Source organism: Cricetulus griseus (assembly GCF_003668045.3).
Source record: "Cricetulus griseus strain 17A/GY chromosome 1 unlocalized genomic scaffold, alternate assembly CriGri-PICRH-1.0 chr1_1, whole genome shotgun sequence".
Lineage (NCBI taxonomy): Eukaryota > Metazoa > Chordata > Mammalia > Rodentia > Cricetidae > Cricetulus > Cricetulus griseus.
The window spans coordinates 13,433,817-13,452,781 of record NW_023276807.1 but is presented as its reverse complement, the minus strand read 5'-3'; the positions used below and the strand labels follow the sequence as shown (position 1 = coordinate 13,452,781).

General features: G+C 48.6%; 1 protein-coding gene across 1 annotated transcript; it reads left to right on the top strand.

Moving 5' to 3' along the window:
• Positions 1-2,182: 2,182 nt before the first annotated feature.
• On the top strand, positions 2,183-4,573 carry Amer3 (APC membrane recruitment protein 3). Its single transcript, XM_027386898.2, has one exon. It carries the CDS (start codon positions 2,183-2,185, stop codon positions 4,571-4,573), a length of 2,391 nt encoding a protein of 796 aa, XP_027242699.1.
• Positions 4,574-18,965: the final 14,392 nt, after the last annotated feature.

Genomic DNA, 18,965 nt, shown 5'->3' with positions numbered 1-18,965 from the left:
TGTCAGCTGACAGCTGTCATGCTGCCATTTGGAGGCAACCAGCAGGCATCTTTGGGGGCAGTTTAGAGGGCTGCACATCTTGGGTCTTAAACCTGATGCAGCCCCCTTACAGGCTGGGACGGATGCAGGGTTTAACCACAGAGCAATCCCAGAGAGTGAAGGGATTCAGCTTCTGTGTCTCTAGCCAGACTGATGGAGGCTGATCTTCAGGCTACTGCCAAAGAAAGGAGATGCAGCAGGCAGAGAGCATTTCTGTTAGGGTTGGGGGAAGAGCTCAGGAGGTTCTCCAGCCATGCTCTGGCTTTGCCATTTCTTGCTATGGTCCTATGACACTGCATGTTTAAGGAGAAGATGTTCTAAATCAGATTCTTCTCTCTTAAGCCAGGTCCTGGTGCAGGCCCCTGGGCTTCCAGTGTCAGTATTCCCTTCCTGCCTCTTTCTAATGTGTCTGCTGAATCTTGGTGTTTCTTCCTGTGGAAGATCCTATAACTTTACTTCCAGAACAGCATTCTCCTTACTCCAGCATCGGCCCCTTTGCTCAGCCTCTTGCCACTCCCCTCCCTTCATTGATACTGTGAGGCCAACTTCACCAGCCTCCTGAATGTCCCTGCTTCCACCCACTCACCAGAAGACTCAAGTAATGCTTCGGTGAACCTGGAATACGGCCAGGTGAGGCCCAGCTATGCCAGAGCAATCAAATCGTTAGTACATTTGCCACCAAACACCCTTCGGACTCCCAAAGCCAACTGTAGCATCTTCCCCAATGAACTTAGCTGATCATCAGAAACCATCTCTAGACGGACTCCAGGCAATATCTGTTAGTGACTGCTGTCTGCCCTTCTGGTCCGTGATAGTCTGTGACATGTCCCATGTCATGCTGTCACGAGGCTCATGCTTTGCAAAGTCTATGAAATCCGTGACTGCCTCTCACTTCAGGGCCTCTGTACAGATGGAGTCTTACCTTTATCAGCAGATGCCTGGTCTTCCCACAGATGGTCGGCTGCCTCAGGCCTGGGAGGCAGCCTACTTAATTGAGTCCTCCATGTACTCAGAAAGGCTGTTATGTTCCTCCTGAGGATGGGATAAAGGTATTGTATGACTTTTCTTAGGGAGATCCAAATAAACATCTGTCCACCCCAGTTAGAGCACTCAACACAGACCCAATTAATTATTCCACTGTTGCCTAACTTAGTGAACCAGTGAGTTCATTGGAGTGACTTTCAGGAGTGGTGGTGACTCCATGGCAGCTTGCACAACTTGCAGGCAGCTCAGCTGGTCAGAGATGGCCAGCAGCTGTTATTGCTTATATAACCTGGTGGGGGTGTGAATCTTGTAAATTTCAGGATGTTGTGGGTTTTGTTTATTTCTTATTGCTTAAGGAGCCTCTTATCCCCAACCCCTATCCCCCGGAGAGTGTTTCAGTTGAGAAGAAATAGCTACATTAACAGATAGAGGGAGTATTTCTCAAATACTCGACCTGGAAATGGGAATCTGAACTGACCGGTGAGGCTGGAGAGTGCTTGGGCAACTTGAAAATTCGGGAATCGGGTCATTCCCAGTTACTTCATTTTGGTTCTGACCATGTTCCTTTAGCCATGGGACTTAACAGATCCGAGCCTTTGTAAAAGTAGAGCAGTATGGCAAGGTGGTATTGTCCCATTTCCCTCTCCTTCCCTCCCCATGGAGGACCCAATAGGACTAAAGCACCAGCAAGCTGTGTGAGCAGGGGTGAGCAGGCCTTTCAGAGGCCACAGACTTGACACATTTTGAATACAGCATTCATTACTTTCCTTGTCGCAGTAACAATGCCCATAGCAACTTAAGGATGGGTCTGCTTTGGCTCGCAGTTTGGAGGGATACATACAATCTGTCATGGTGGGGAAGGCCGGCAGCAGGAACAAGAGGCTGCTGCTGGTCACATGATATCCACAATCAAGAGTTGACTGCTACTCCTCAGTCTGTCCCCTTTTTCAGTTAGTCTGGGGCCTCAGCATGCTGTTCTCCAAATTCAGGTTGTGTTTCTTCATCTCAATTCACCTCATCTAAAAACATCTCTCAGGGATACACCCAAAGAAGTGTTTTCATGATGATTGGGAAGCCAGCCAAGCTGACAGTAAACGGTAACCACCACCAATACTAAGTGCCCTTTACTTTCCTCCACAGTGGCAAGAACACTGGCAACATGGAGTTGAGAAGGGGGAAAACCTTCATCAAATCTAGTGTGCAGGTTTCCCATGAGAAACTCATAGACCAGCCACCCCCTGCATCAGCCAAGGAGGACACAGGCCCTTGGTCACTCTCACTGGGAGGGCAGCCGAGACCCTATGGTGAGAAGAGCTCCCAAACTACTCCCTGTGTTCAAGGGTACAGCCAGTGCCCCAACAAAGAGATTCAGTCTGATCCTGAAGGAGGTCCGGTGCCCCTCTGTGGAACCACCTTCAAGTTAGTGCGGAAGAGCAAGACTCATGACAGTGTACCAGGGGCTGCTAAGGCAGCAGCTACCACAGGTCAGATGGTGGGTAGCATGAGCTTCCCAGAGACCCCTGGGAGCCAGCGTATGATCGACTACCGCCACTTTGTGCCCCAGATGCCCTTTGTGCCAGCGGTGGCTAAGAGCATCCCAAGGAAAAGGATTTCCCTGAAGAAGTCCAAAAAGTGCTTTCGAAACCTGTTTCACATACGCAGAAGCAAGACTGAGAATTTGGCCTCGCTGTCTGCCAAGGGGAAGAGCCTGTCGTCCTCTGGGGTCCCATTGGGTAGTGCAGCGCAGCAAGGCAAACCCTTCCTCTCCATGGGTGAGGGGCTGGGGCTGGACAACCTATGCCAAGACCTCTCTGACAGTGAGTTTCTGCCTGACTCACCCTTTGACCTCTGCAGCGCCCTGTGTGAGGATGTGGCCTCACTCAAAAGTTTCGATTCACTGACAGGTTGTGGGGAGATCTTCGCAGATGGGAGCTCGGTGCCATCTGTGGAGCTGAAAGAAGGTCCGGAGAGCCCAGCCCACTCACCCCAGGCTCTGGATGGCAAGACTCCCCATGGTCCCTCCCAGGATAGCATGGAACAGCTGGCATCACCTGCCCAGAATGAAGCATCAGACTTCACCAAGTTCTGGGACAGCGTGAATCGCTCTGTGAAGCAACAGCAGCGTGCCCTGCTGGGCCCATGGCTGATGAGTCCCCAGGGGACAGACACAGACCAGCTCAGACTAGATGCATCTGGGTTATCTGAACTGCCCCTGTTCCCTTGCAGGGGTCCCCCCAGTGGCTCTAAAGCCAGCTCCATAGACACAGGTACCCCCAAAAGTGAACAGCCAGAATCCGTGTCCACAAGTGATGAAGGCTACTATGACTCCTTCTCACCTGGCCTTGAGGAGGAGAAAAAGGAAGCTGCGAGCCCAGGGACACCTGCAGCCACTTTCCCCAGGGACAGCTACAGTGGGGATGCCCTCTATGAACTCTTCTATGACCCCAGTGAGGCTCCTGTTGGCCCGATCCTGGATGATGACCTGTGTGTATCTGAGAGTCTTTCAGGGCCTGCCTTGGGGACCCCACTGTCTATGTGCAGCTTCCATGTGGGGGCAGAAGAGAACTTGGCCCCAGCGCCAGGCCCTGACTTGCTCAGCCAGGGCTTCCTGCAGAGTACCTGGAAGGGCAAGGAGTGTCTGCTGAAGCTCTGTGACACAGAACTTGCCATAACCATGGGCATTGTCAACTGGCTGCGCCGGACCCCACCCACCCCTGCCCCTGCCCCTGCCCCTGCTCCTGCTCCTATACCTGCCCTTGTCCTTAGGGAACCTGTTGCCCCACCTGACCCCCGTGGAGTCCTCAGGGGACTAACAGAGAACATGGAAGGCAAGGAAGACCAGGTCTTAGATATGGACAAGGCCATGACATGCTTGGCACCCAGCAGACAGGAGCCCTGGGCACACCTGGGAACCAAAGATTTGCTTTTAAGAGAGCACGAGGTCCAAGGGGAGCCTGCAAGGGTTATTCATGTCCCATCTAAGGATGGCTCTCCAGAGGATGGAACACAAGACCTCTCTGAAGGCCGGTCCTCCTCTACAGTTACCATGACAACCGGCATTTCCAGGAAAAGCAAAGCTCCAAACCCTGCCACCTGTGCTGGTTCTCAGAAGGAACTTGAGACACCTGGGAACCTGAGGTGTGCTCAAGGCCCCTTAAGATCAGGGCATGGGGGAAATACTCTTGATCCAGGGCCCATGCTTGTAGGCTGTGTGGCCCATATGGCAGCCCTGCAAATCTATCCAGATAGTTGTTCTCCCAGACAGGATAGAGGCAATGGGTTCTTCTGGAAGCCTCAGGCTTGGGGTCCCAACACTGTGGAAAAGAAAGCGACAAGCAGCAATCCTAACGGAGCAGCTATCTGTGGCCTCTCCTCTCCAGCAAGCCCACAAGACCAGAGATGTCATGACCTTTTCCTGGACCTGAGCCAGCTCAAGTTGGAGCCCTCTAGGCTAGGTACCCAGGCCTGTGCCTCTCTGGACAGCCAGCCCCAGCAGCTCAGCCCCAGGGCTCCAGAGCAGGTATCACATAGGGGTTCAGTGGGGTCCTGAGCCCACTCTGGGCCCCTGCTGCCCAGTAAAGCCTCCGCGGCTATCTCCTGGAAATCCTGGGGCTTTCTTTGGACAGCAAACAGTGACAAGTTGCCCCTTCATGTGTGCTACAAAATGTTGCCATGGCCTTCTGGCCTGCCACAGACTTCATTGTGGATGACCGAAAGTGGGGGCTTACAAGCCAGCCATGGCTCAGGCTCACCCGCAGGCCAAGCTTGTGTTTCTGCGGGAGCTGCATCTGCACGACCTCATTCAAGACAACCAAGGACCAGAATCTTCCATCTTTCTTCTCCTGATGTGACGATTGTATTTGGGGTGGAGACAGCAGGGCTCAGGCATGTGGGGGAGGGGAAGGGGGAGGGAGAGGGGTTGAGATGAAGGAATCCTTGCCTGAGCCCAGGGCTAAGGACTGCCGGAAGCTGTATGTGCTTAAGTGCCCTCATGCCACAGAGCAGTTAGGCTGATGGCCAGAAAGCAGTTCATGTTTGTAAATGAAGACTGGGGGTGTCCAACCCATCTGTTGGAGGTATAAGAAAAGGAAGAGGATGAGGGCTAATAGCTCAGGGGGCAGAGAACCCCATGGGGTTGAGTTCACAAGGACCCAGGGGCCTCATGCAATCCTACTCTTTACCCAGGACAGGAAGCCACAGAACACTGCGTGTCACAATGCTTCTCTTTGGAATAACAAGGACTAGCCCAATCTCAGCAACAGGCTGGAGCCAGCCAGCATGAAGCATGCGTACAGCATTGTTAGGGCTGGCCAGCCCCTGCCTTGTCAGTAACACCAGGTTCTGTCACAGGTCATCCTGTGCAAGTAATGACTTCTTTCAACTTGTTCTCTGAGGCCTTGGGTGGGAAAAATGCTCACTCTCCTTCCCACCTCCGCCGTTCTGCCTTGGAGCTGCAAAGGTCTTGGCTCCTGTCCCTTTCATCCTGTCAGTATTGCCATCTCTTCTCCAGGAACCCTCTGACTGGAGCTGTGCTCACCACCCCTAATCCAAATACAACATGTGGACAGCACCCCAGTATTCAGAATCATGCAAGGACCTGGTGGCTGATATCCCTGGGAAGGGCAGGCATCTCCTCTGAAGGAGCATGAGGGCAGGGACAGAGGACCCATTCTTATTGTCAAAGGTTTGATTCTACCTCAGCCAAAATAATACAGTGGCAGCCAAAGGGTGAGGATGGCAGGTAGCTGTGAAATTTGTTGCTGGGACCATATGGTAGACAGACTGCCGGAGAAGACGTCACACTTCATACATACCTTCTGTGGAGAGGGTTGGGAATTCCAGGCAAGTGCCGCAGTCCCATTGGTAGCACATGTTCAATGCCAGAATGCTTGAAGTGGCATTTAGGCTAGAAAGCCTCTTGTGGCCACAGGCATCCACAGTTCTGTATGTGGCATGTGTGAGATGAGGGCTGCTTACTATAGGTTAAAGCGGGCATCAAGGTTGTGGCTGTGTGGGCCCGGACACAAAGAAGCACAGGGCCGTTCACCTGGGAAGCTGCATCTTCTCCTATGACCAGACTCCATCATGAATCACCGAGCCTGACTGTGAATAAGTAACAAATAGAAGAATATTCTGCATGATCCCTGCAGCAGTCAAAGGTAAATCTTATGCTCATTTTCAGACCTGGGGACCAGGCACAGCTTGTGTGGCCTTCCTTTGGACACACACATGTAGTGTGTGCAGATAATGGCGCTCACATCTCCTCCAAGCCCTACTGCAATAGCTCTGCTATGCAGTAGGTTCTGGAACGTTCCCTCCCCCCCCACCCCCCGCCCCAGTTCCCCTCAGCTGACACTTCCAGAGTCTTCACCTCTTTCTTCTTTTGGACCACACTTGCCTGAGTGCCCTAGGGTGCCAGCCATATGTCTTCTGTAAGCAGGCTGAGAGCTCAGTAAGGAGGCCACCCTACCCCAGCCACAGCGCTGGGGCTTTGTACTGTACCCGACAGAGAAAGTGCTCAGTAAATACTCTTTTGAAAGAATGTAGTGTCAAGACATTGTGTGTTGTTTTTCTGCTTTCTCGGTGACTCTGGGGTCTCACATTTAGAGAGAAGACAGTATTGAGGTTTAACAGGAACCTGAGGCTGGTGAGGTGGCTCAGTGGGTAAAGTGCCAGCCACACAAGTGTGAGGGCCTGAGCCCATTCCCCAGCGTTCACATAAAAGCCAGACATGGCAGTATGGGCCTGTAATCCCAACAGAGGTGATAGGAGCATCCTTGACATTCAGTGTCTGGACACACACACACACACACACACACACACACACACACACACACACACACCAGGAGTCTGATTGAGAACCATATCTCTTCCCAAAGCAGAGAGGAGGACAGTGTCTACTTACTGTGGCTTGTGACCCAGAAACCTGAAGTGATGGGGACAAATCATTCAGACTCAAGAGCACAACAAATTACAGAACATGGTCCCGTGTGGTCTGCAGTGGTATAGCAACAGAGCCATAGGAAACCAGGGCTGTGGCTCTGTCCCTGGGCAGGCAGTGTGTCACATGATCCTGGCATTTCTGTGGATTTCCTTTAGTGTCTGCAGTGGATCCAAGGTGAGGGAGATTGGAGGAGGGTGGTGTGAATTCGCTCTCATCTTTCTCCACATTCAAACCTCAGGATGACTGCTCTTAGGCACAACAAGTGCCACCATAGCCAGGCTCCATGAGTCTTAGGGTAACCCACTGGGAAGGGACATTAGAGCCAGCTAAGATGCTAATCAAGTTCTGGAAGTGCATGTGTGATATGTGGAAGTCAGGGACAGACTCAGGGCAGACCTTGACTGTCCTGTTCTACCACCCTCCACTTATTCCTATTAGACAGGGTCTCTCCTGACGACAGAGGTCCTCCTCTTTCTGCTTGCCATGGCTCATACAGGATCATATGGCCACACCCAGATTTCTATGTGGATGCCAGGGATTCAAACTCAGGTATTTAAGTTTGTGCAATTTAGGCCTCTCTCTGGCCATTTCTGTCCATCTCATTCATGCACAGCTGTGGATTTTATACAGCCTTGTGAGGGCCATCTGCAAGCCAAGGGAAGAGGCCTCAGGGGAACCTGCCCTACTGGTACTTGACCTTAGACCTCCAACACTCAGAACAGAGGACAAGTGAATTCCTGTTGCTTAAGGTACCCAGTCTGTGGTGTTTTGTTGCTGCAGCCTGTGATAATACAACTATCCAGAATTTGTCCAAGAAGCACATGGAAACCATGAGAAGTGAGTATTTCTCCTAGAAAGCATGGATAGTTAGGCGAATTGCCCTCTTCTTGCCACCCTTACAAGCCCTTCCTTGTCTGCGAATTCCCCAGTACACCTCCTTACCCAATCATCTTTGCAGGAGGAAGGAAACAGAGGCATCTATGCTGCTTACATGTGAAGGATAAAGAGTGAGACAGAGGATCTCATTTTCAGAATCTAAAAACACAAAATTATTATTAGTTCAAGAAGGAGGCAGGAAAAAAAGTGAAGTATTTTTTCCTAAGGCTCAGGAACATTTACACCATTTCTTTCAGAAGAAAAGAATTACAACAAGAAGGCAGAAGTGATAGTGAGGAGGCTAATCATAGGCCAAGAGTGAGCAAATCCAACTTCCAAAGACAAGCAGGTGTGCTAATTTGGAGCAAATTGGTGCCGTGTCCTGACAGATATGTTTGCCTCTGTCAGGTCTGAAGAACATGAGCTCTAGGCCAAGGGACATATGTAAAATCGATAGCAATTGCCATGACCACCATCTCCCGTGTTCACTGTAGAACACCACTCAACCAGTTGGTTGGAACATCCCAACCAATCCACCAACACTGATTGTAGGCTGAGATAGCTCATTAACAAGCAGGCTGAGAGAAGTTCCAGCAAACTGGGTCGTGGTGTGGAGCCTACAGTGAGCAGCCAGGGAAGGGTGGACATGGTCAATAAACTATGAGAGACTAGCACACTGCAGGCAAGTCCAGCTACAGACACCATTAGGTTCAGACACATGACTGTCAACCCTAGAGGAATACAGGAAAACCAGGCTAATCATGGAATTGTGGGAAAGGCAAAGGAATATGAAGCCTTCCAGGAACATACCCAGTCTCTCCCTCGGTCTTCAAAGAATGCAAGGTAGAACCAGGGGCCATGTCCTGGAACCAGCTGTCATCTCCTGGCCAGATCCACAGTGGTCCCACCTTAAGGACTATGAATGAGCGACATGAGTATAATTCATCCGAGTTACTGAATGTGTTTCCCTTGTAAAAGGAACTCAGGACTGGGTTATGGCTTGGCCAGCAAAGTTACTGCTGTGCAAATATGAGGACCTGAGTTCAATGTCCCAAAACTCATGCGGAAAAAATAGGCCTAGAAGTATTCTTGTAATCCCAGTACTGGAGAAGAAGGGACAGGAGGGTCCCTGAAACTCTGCCAAATCAGACATCTGGCACTGACCTCTGTCCACAGACCTACCAAAGGAGGTCACAGATCATCTTCCAGTCTTCCTTAGATAGCTCTGGGCTGCACCATGTGATCTGGATCATACTCACAGCCACCAGACAAGCATACCACCTGAATGTCCGGATGATAGTAGCCCTTTTCAAACTTCTACTTCACCATTTTGCTTCTTTAGTTCAAGAACTTAAGGTCAACCCCAACTTTTCAAGGCTATCCCATAGGCTGCTTTATGTTCCAAGTGTCTCAACGTGGACTCGATGCTTTCTTTCACTTACATTCTGCTCCCATGGCCTGTTTTATAACCATCTTGGCAGGAATGACAAGAATCTAAAGGGACACTTGTGCCTTTCCTTTGGCTATTAGACTATTTAAACAAGGAACACTAAGACAATGGAATCTCTTGACCAGGAATTTCATGCTGGCAGAAGAGAAAGCTGGAGTCTAGTGACAGTCAGAGGAGGAGCTTGTCCTCAGGGAAAGAGATTTCACACAGTTCTGACAACTTGATAGACAGGCAACTCTGCAGGAAAGACTAAAGCCCAGAAAACTATGGATCAGTCGTGGGCAGGACCACACCTTTACCAAGACTGCTTAGCTCTCTCTTGTTCTCTATTAAAACCTAGGCCTCATGTCAGAACCCCTGAAGATGGAGGGTCACTATCCATCTATTTTTTCTGCTACTGGTGTGGTCATATTCAGTGTACCCCTTTCACACTTTCCACTATTACTTGTTTATTTGATTAGCTTATTAGGGCAGCCAAAGCATGGGCTCTGACCCTAAGAACTCTGAGAACAGTCTCACAAGGCGTTTTGGCTCCCACAGTCCAAGCCATTGGATCCTGAGAAGCTCTCAGCTCCACCAGTCTTCTCTTTCTCTCTCCCCTCCTTTCCCAGCACCTCTGCTTCAAGACTTTCTCATGCAGTGCCTCAGACCCTAGGCAAAGTCTCTAACAAGAATTTTTGCCTCCAACAAAATATTTCAAGCCTGTTGTTCACTGATCTGGGCCCATTGAGTCAAGCTCTAGCCAGCCTCAGTTGATTTGAATGCTCAGGTGAGCCAGCCACCTGCCCGCCCGAGGAGAGCTGAGAAGCTAGTAGGAAGTCAGCTTCACCTGGGCCTCCTGGGCAGGGCATTAGCAGAGGAACCCAGATGAGCAAGAACACTTGATTTAACAGACTCCCCGAGACACTTTTTGGTATGATTCACAAGCTTCATGTGGTTTTTATATTTTTCTAAACAGGTTGAAAAAAATGAAACAGATTACTTCATGACATATGTGAAGTTATAAAACGTTGAATTGGGCGCCCTCCATAAATCCTGATCAGAACCCAGACGCAGCCGTTCATTCGTTCATATGCACGAATGCTTTCTTGTTATAAAGCTAGAGTCAAGCACTTACAAAAAGAGACCATATGGTCTGAGAAAACTAAAATATTTACTCTCTGGCATTTCACAGAAAAAGCTGGCTATTGCTAACACAAAGGCCGAATTAAAACCCTGTGTATTAAATAGGATGGGTGAAGCTATAGCTGGACAAGCTGCCAATACATTGCCTGGCTCAGAGAAGTGTCCAGTGATGGCCTCTGAGTGAAGCACATTCTGCCTGTGGCCCATAGCTCAACTTGCTCTCTCTTAAACACAGCCCTCCCTCCCTCAACCCATTCCTCATGTGGGCCTGTTCCTTCCCATTTTCACTACGTGTCCAGTCCTAAACATTCTTGGTTCCCTGCTTCAAACCCAACCCCAGCTTCAGTGCCAATAGCATTTTTCCTGATAGCTGCTCATAGCTCATCACACCCTGCTACACACGATATGCACATAACTACATGGTAAAATGCCTCTCGACTAATGACAAATAGGACCAAGCTGAAATGGTGCACAGACCATGGATGCTGGATATCTTGATAGGTAGGTAGATGGGTGGATGGATGGATATGTAGGTAGATTGATGGATGGGCAGATGCTATATGAATAGTAATAGAGAAATAAAAGCTGCTTGCTTTGACTATACTCATGAGAAGCATAACCGGAGGAACCCACTCACATCCTCAGAGAGAACTTTTGGCATTTTGCTCATACATCTTTTTCTCCCTTTATTAACACGGAGAGTGACTTCTTTGTTTTATGGACACCCCAAACTTTTCTAAGTGGACTCCTCTAACTCCTGACATCATCAGCCTGGTAGATAACGAGAGCTGAATGAGGATGACTCAGCGTCAGGGTGACAGGAAAGATGTAGTAAATAATTCATGTCATAGTTACTTGCCCTGCTCTACAGATACCTCGACCCATCTGAGCATAGCCCATCTGATTATAAAGGATGGCTAGAAACATTTGCTGCCATAGAAACCATCACACAAAAAAAGAAAGGGCTGGTACCAGGGGAGCAAAGAGAGCACCTATAGATTCTGGGCAGGGCCAACTTTCTCATCTTCCCCATACACTGAGTTTGGTCTGAGAATGGAGCATATGAAACTTTAGAATAGAGGATGACAAGAATTTAAAATACATGACATACAATTTATGAAAACTGTGGTTGCCATGGCCCGTGTGGCTTGGGTCCTGGAACACTGGCTAGGGTCAGTGAAGAAATGACTAAAGGACAGCTGCACAGTGTCTGTGAAGCTGGCATCAGGCGGGATTTTGCTTCTGCTGCAGCTGTTACTGCTCAGCATATTCATTAGGTACCGCTCAGGGGGAGGGGCTAGCTAGTCTTGGTAGGAGATCTCTGTGGGCAGCAGTGTCAGGCTGCAAACATCTGGGAGGTGGAAACCGAAGTTGTTAGCCTTTCTACACGCTGACCAATCCTTCATAAACACGGAGAAAAGCTTAGCAATTTCTCTTGAGTCTGAGTATTATAGGTAACAGCTTTGCCAGTTGACCCATGAGTCTGAGGACTTGGGCATTCTGGACATGGCTATGCCCATGTCAAAATATTCATTTACTCAGGACTTCATTCACTCAGGGCTTCCTCCACCTCCCATACTTGGTAAGAATACTGTCTGGGATGGAACCGCTGCTTCATTGGGCAGTACGTGGACTGTAGAAGTGGAGACTCCATCTATGCAGCTATAGAGAAGTCACCATCCAAACATTCTAGGGGCACAGCTGCTGTGGGATCACCAATGCTCCTGTAAAGTAAGCCCATTAAACTCAATGGTCCTCCAAGTTGGACTGTGGTGGAGTTGTAATTTGGCCTGTCACTGATGCCCTGTCTGGGGAGTGGATGTTTATATCTCCCAGGAGAAGTTCGTACCTTATCTTTGTCTGGCTCAGCTGCTGTGCTGGAGTGAACAACACAGCAAATGAGTTCTAGATAGTTCTTGCCTTAAGGGGGCTCTGACCATGGAAATCATTCTCCTCCTTGTCCCCAAACAGCCTGACAGGCAGAGAGGAAAGTAACTCAGTACGAAACAGAAACACCAGACAATGTGGCTGGAGAGATGGCTCAACGGTTAAGAGTACTGACTGCTCTTCCAGAGGACCTGGGTTCAATTCCCAGCACCCACATGGCAGCATCCAACTATATAACTCCAGGATCCAACACCCTCTTACATACAGGCAAAATACCAATAAGACAAAGACAAAAAAAAAAAAAAAAAAAAAAACACAAGAAACCTGGAAGAACAGAAATTCTCAATGAAGATTCTGAGGGGAGGATTTTAAGAGGGCTGTCTTTTGGGGTTAGAGAATAACACCATGCTGATGGCAGGAGTATTAGATTTGTTAAAAGACTTACTGATATCATGCACAGTGGGGTTATGAAGAGAATTCAGGCCCACAAAACAGGTTTCTTAGGGGTTTCATAGAGTTGAGGAAGGTCCCATGCCATCCAGGTATGTGTTTGTCTCTGATTCCCAGTCAGCAGGGGAAAGGGAAATATTTGACTCTTTACCCAATTTGTATCCATCATTTGTGATGTACCACCTGAAGCCTCTGATTGCTTGGGATCTGGGTGCTTAGGGGAGCCTGCTAAACTTCCCCTGGGAACTTGAGGATCACAAAGTCACATGAAGGTGCTTGTCAATTTTCTAGAGTCTGGGTTCCTAGGAAGCCTATTAGACTCTTTTAAGGGAATGAGTCTAATATTACAGACTCACAGACAAGCTCTCAGTGGGGTGCCTGTCATTTCCCTGTAGCAGAGAGAATTATAAAGTCAGCTGTGAGGGTAGGGAGATAGCTGCAGATGGGGGTGACATGAGCAGCACCTGGTTGAGATCTAACACACAGGAAGTCCAAGGCAGCCTTGTGAAAGGTTAGAACAAGGGCCTTGGACTTAGGCACAGGAGGGCAGTGTAGAGGTGGACAAGAATGGCCAGGTGAAGTCAGCGCAACACAGAAGAGCAAAAGCAGGCAGTGCCCCTCCACCCTTCATCAAAGTCTCCTTCCTGACTCCTTGAAGGTGAGGTGAACATTCCCTTAAACTCACACAGCAGGAGAGGAGCTCACCAACTCTCACACCCCATGGGGTTAAAAATGAAGTCTATCCATTACTAGTCAAGAGATATCCCAGCTTATACAGACTTAACAGTGACACCCATTTGTCCCCCACTACCTTAGGAAACGAAATGCTGCCTGTTATGGAGTTTCCTCCACAATAGAACCATTCCACCTGAAGGGAACATCCTAAAGCCAGAAGGTAAACAACTCAAAATAGCTTCAGGAAGTCCCTGAAACTGACCAGATTCACTAAGCCCCTCCTTCCCCAGAGTAAATAAGCCAAGTTACAGAGAAGAATCTGAGACCAGACCTACCTAGAAGGAGCAGAAACCAGCTGAGCTGCCTGCAAGGGGTTTAGGCCAGCTGAGTCACTTGGAAAGGACACTCTCCAACCTGTTGAGCTGCTTAATCCCAAGATTTTTTTAAATGTATGTGTTCATGTGCATATGCATGTAAGCATGTGAGTGTATGCATGTGTTTGTAACATGTACTTCTTCTCCGACCGTTTCACCTTTGACAACTATCTCTTCGAAGTGTCCACGCCTCTGCCCTGTCTATTGCTTCTTTGGTGTCCCTTTCTTTGTGGTGTCCATGGCTTCTTCCTCCGTTCTCAGGCCCCACATTGGGCGTATTTTGTTGTGGCCTGGCATGTCTCAGCCCCAAACCACGGAAGCCACGAGGTTTGGCCTGATTGCGGGAGCGTGGACTTGAGAACTCCTAGCGACCCAACGGCGATAAAGACCAAACACAGGCATCTTGTCATCTTTAAAGAGCTCTCAGGACATACATGGTCCCCTGGAGAAGGGGAAAGGGTCAAGATCTCCTGAGCAAATTGGGAGCAAGGGAGGAGGGGGGAGGGAGCTAGGAGAATAAGAAGGGGAGAAGAGGAGGTGTTGTGGCCCCACTGGTCTCGGCTCCAAGCCATGGCAGCCATGAGGTTCGGCCTGAGTGGGGGAACGTGAACTTGAAGGCTCTTAGCAACCCAACAGCGATAAAGACCAAACACAGGCATCTTGTCATCTTTAAAGAGCTCTCAGTTCCATGTGGTAAAACTAGAGTCTCTTGTTTATTTAGCATCTTCTTGGCTGTTTCTTAACCATGCTTCCATGGCCACAAGGAGGCCATTTCTCTCCTCCTGACCCCTCTCTGCTCCCTCGCTCCTAACTCTCTGTCCTCACTTGTTACTTACAGACCTAGCACCTCGGCCCAGGTGCAGGCCTATTCAAATGCTTAGTTCTGTAGAGATGCAAACTAGGAGACATTCCCCATTGAGGCCATGCTATACAATAGCAGATCCTCTATTCAATGCAGACCAGATCTCCCGGTTACTGGAACCCTTGGAAATTTTGTAATGGAATTTTCCTCGCTCCCGACAAGGAGGGATGCAGAGGACACGAGGCAGAAGAAAGGTTGAGTCAGGGGAAGAATAGAAGATAACAAGAATGGAGATACCATAATAGAGGGAGACATTTTAGATTAACAAAGAAATCAGGCACTAGGGAAATGTCTGGAGATCTACAAAGATGACACCAGCTAACAATCTAAGCAACAGAGGAGAGGCTATCTTAAAAGCCCTCACCTGATAATGAGATTGATGACTGACTTATATGCCAACCTATAGCCCTCATAGGTTGGTGGAAGCAGCTGGTGGAAGTAGAAGCAGACACCCACAACTAATCACTGAACTGAAATCCAGATGCAGAGAAGGACAAGTGAAGAGCAAAGGAGTCCAGACCAGGCTAGTGAAACCCACAGAAACAGCTGACCTGAACATCGGGGAACTCTTGCTCCCTAGACTGATAGCTGGGATACCAGCATTGGGCTGATCCAGACCCCAGGAACATGGGTTTCAGTGAGGAAACCTCGGAAATCTACAGTACCTCATGTAGTTGTTCAGTATTTATCCCTAGCACAGGTGTGGACTTTGGGTGCCCATTCCGCATAGAGGAATACTCCCTGAGCCAAGACACATGTGGTGGGCCTAGGCCCTATCCCAAAGGATACAATAGACTCTGATGACACCCTATGGAAGGCCTTACCATCCAGGGGAAGCAGAAAGGATATGTGATAGTGAAGGGACCTGCTCCCCTTTCGGCAGCCATAACAGCCGAACACGTGCTTGCCATAAACCTGCCTTGGTCACTTAGAGGTCAGATGCCTGTCTCGTGACAAGGAACCCATCAGAAGTTAGTCACTAGAAAGTCCGATGCCTGTCTCGTGACAAGGAGCCAATCAGAAGTTAGCTGGTGGCGCTATGCTTTACGACCCTGGGTGGGCTTTACGGACAAGCTCACAGCAATGACACACAAAGTATAGCAACCACCCTGGGAGGGCCTATGGGCCATAACAACCAGTTGACCAATCAACACAGGGCAAGCCCTCCAAGCCCGGAGGCACGCCAATCCTGAGCCTGTGCGTACCCCTAGACACTCCCCTTATGCTGCCCTATAAAGATCTGTATGCAGCGGCTTCAAACTGTCTTTTCTAGCCATCCGCCATGGCGGGTGGGTGAAAGACCCGAGCTAACATGGGGTTAGCTTGTTAAATTACAATAAAGCCTCGTGCAGTTTGCATCAAGCTCTTGAATCCGCCTGGTGATTGGGGTGACCGCAGTCGTGGCCTGGATACTTGAGTTTTCAGGGGTCTAACAATAGGTAGGGTTTTAGTTGGGGGGGGGAGGTGGGGAGGACGGGAGGGACAAGGGGACTAGGATTGTCATGTAAAACAATCTTGTTTCTAATTCAAATAAAAAATAACAAAAAATATAAATACCCCCCCCCAAATAAAGAGACCTCAGTTCCATGCTGCAAAACTGGAGTCTCTTATTTATTCAGCATCTTCCTGGCTGTTTCCAAACCATGCTTCCCTGACCCTGAGACCAGTTCTCTTCCATCTTGTTAGACCCTATCAGCAGATCTCTCTCAACTAGCTCCCTTCCTGTAGCCCAATACCTCCTATCTATCTGTCCTCACTAACTATATGTTACTACACCTAGCCCTCCGCCCGGGAGCAGGCCTATTTAAATGCTTAGTTCTGTAGAGATGCAAACTAGGGGACATTCTCCATGGAAGCTATGCTTATTCAATAGCAAATCAGCTAGCATCCACAATACAAAGAAGACTGGAGCCCAGGAGCTTTGGACCCCGAGAAATCCTCTAATAGCACAATATTCGGCTCCAGACAAATAAACACTGAAGGTTTTGTCTCATGGTCACAATGACAGTAAGTCAGACACAGAGAGGCTCAGTGGATAGCTATTATATTAAAAGGATGATAGATAGTAATTTGTCTCCTGATTAACAGCACACTAGATCAGCAAAATTTTCATAAAGCAATCATCTAGATAGAGTCTTCAATATAAGTATGCTCCCTCCCACCACAAGAACTTCAGCTGATAATCCCCTCGATAGACAAGAATCATTTTTGTGTGTGTGCATGCAGAAGTCAGTGTTATTCATATCACCTAGTACTGAGAATACTCATTCCTGGGATGTGATAAAGATGAAGCTGAGTACCCAGAACAATCTTCCAGAAGGAGAAAGGAAAGGCCGGTGAGTGACACCATCAAGGAAGAAGTCCTGGGGTGCAGTGGTTTGAATAGAAATGACTCCCACAGCCTCATGTGTTTGAATATTTGGCCCACAGGGAGTGGCACTACTAAGATGTGTGGCCTTGGAGGAAGTGCGTCACACTGGGGGGGGGGGGGCTTTGAGGTCTCCTAGGCTCAAGCTGTGCCCAGTGTGGCACAGTTTCTCTATCTTCTGCCTGTGGATCAAGATGTAAAGCTCTCAGCTCCTTTTCCAATGAAGGAATCGGCTTCCCTTTTGGCAGCCATTACAGCCGAACATGTGCTTGCCATAAACCTGCCTTGGTCACGTAGAGGTCAGATGCCTGTCTCGTGACAAGGAACCCATCAGAAGTTACTCACTAGAAAGTCAGATGCCTGTCTCATGACAAGGAGCCAATCGGAAGTTAGCTGGTGGCGCTATGCTTTACGACCCTGGGTGTGCTTTACGGACAAGCGCACGACAATGACGTAGAGAGCATAGCAACCACCCTGGGAGGGCCTATGAGCCATAACAACCAGTTGACCAATCAACACAGGGCAAGCCCTCCAAGCCTGGAAGCACACCAATCGTGAGCCTGTGCATACCCCTAGACACTCCCCTTACACTGCCCTATAAAAATCTATGCGCAGCAGCTTCAAGCCGTCTTTTTCTAGCCGTCTGCCATGGCGGGTGGGTGAAAGACCCGAGCTAACATGGGGTTAGCTCGTAAAACTACAATAAAGCCTCATGCAGTTTGCATCAAGCTTTCGCCTCCATTCTGTGTTTGGGGTGGCCGCCGTCCTGGACTAAGATTCTGAAAGCCTCAGCTTTCTGAGGGTCTAACACCAGCACCATGTCTGCCTGCGTGCTGCCACGCTTCTCATCCTGATGATAATGGACTAAGTCTCTGAAACTGTAAGCCAGCCTCAATGACATGTTTTCCTTCATAAGAGTTGCTGTGGTCATGGTGTCTCTTCACAGAAATATCAACTCTGAGACAGTGTACTATATCAATATTTCTACCCGTTTATGATACGGGTCTTTTTGTTTTCTTTTTTCCTCTCTTTCCCTGTCCTCTGGGTCTGACAAATAATAGAAAAGACCTAAATAGTGAAGAGCCGAGAATGGCCTAAAGCAGGAAAAGTAGGAAATTATGGAAAGGTGTCCTGAAGAACCCACGTCCCTCTGGAGGATAATCCCACTCCTTAGCTAGAAGCCAGACTGACTGCATATTTACTCCTGTGTTAATAGCTGTTTGTGTGCTGTGGAATATTTTATATGATATTTAGAGTATTTGGAAGGATTATCTTCTAATTCTAGTTTTTCCTCTGGCCACTTTGTTTTTGTTTTGTTTTGGTTTGTTACGGTTTGGTTTGGTTTTTCGAGACAGGGTTTCTCTGTGTAGCTTTGGAGCCTATCCTGGCACTCACTCTGGAGACCAGGCCGGCCTCAAACTCACAGAGATCCGCCTGCCTCTGCCTTCCAAGTGCTGGGATTAAAGGCATGCACCACCAACGCCCAGCTCCTCTGGTCACTTTGATTCCATGACAGTAAACTCATATTGAGTGAATAGTTCTAACTCTTAAGAAAAACTTGTCTTTTGTAGCTAAATTATTATGAATCTTATTTGGGACAGCAGCAACTTGATTATTATTATTATTATTATTTATTATTATTACTATCATCTTGGTGTTGAACCAGGTTCCAGTTTGGGAAAGTAAACAGAAGGTGATATTTCAGAAAAAGCAAGATAGCAATATAGAGTCATTTTAAATTATTTTCTAACAAAATCATTCTATCTTAGTTAGGGTCTTATTGCTGTGAAGAGACACCATGACCCTGAACTCTTCTAAATAAAAACATTTAATTGGGGTGGCTCACTTACAATTTAGAGGTCCAGTCTATTATCATCATGACAGGGAGCACGGTGGTGTATAGGCAGACATGGTGCTGGAGCTGAGAGTCT

What these genes read in the sequence shown, in the direction of transcription:
- Amer3 (XM_027386898.2), top strand. Translation starts at nt 2,183, where the DNA reads ATGGAGTTGAGAAGGGGGAAAACCTTCATCAAATCTAGTGTGCAGGTT.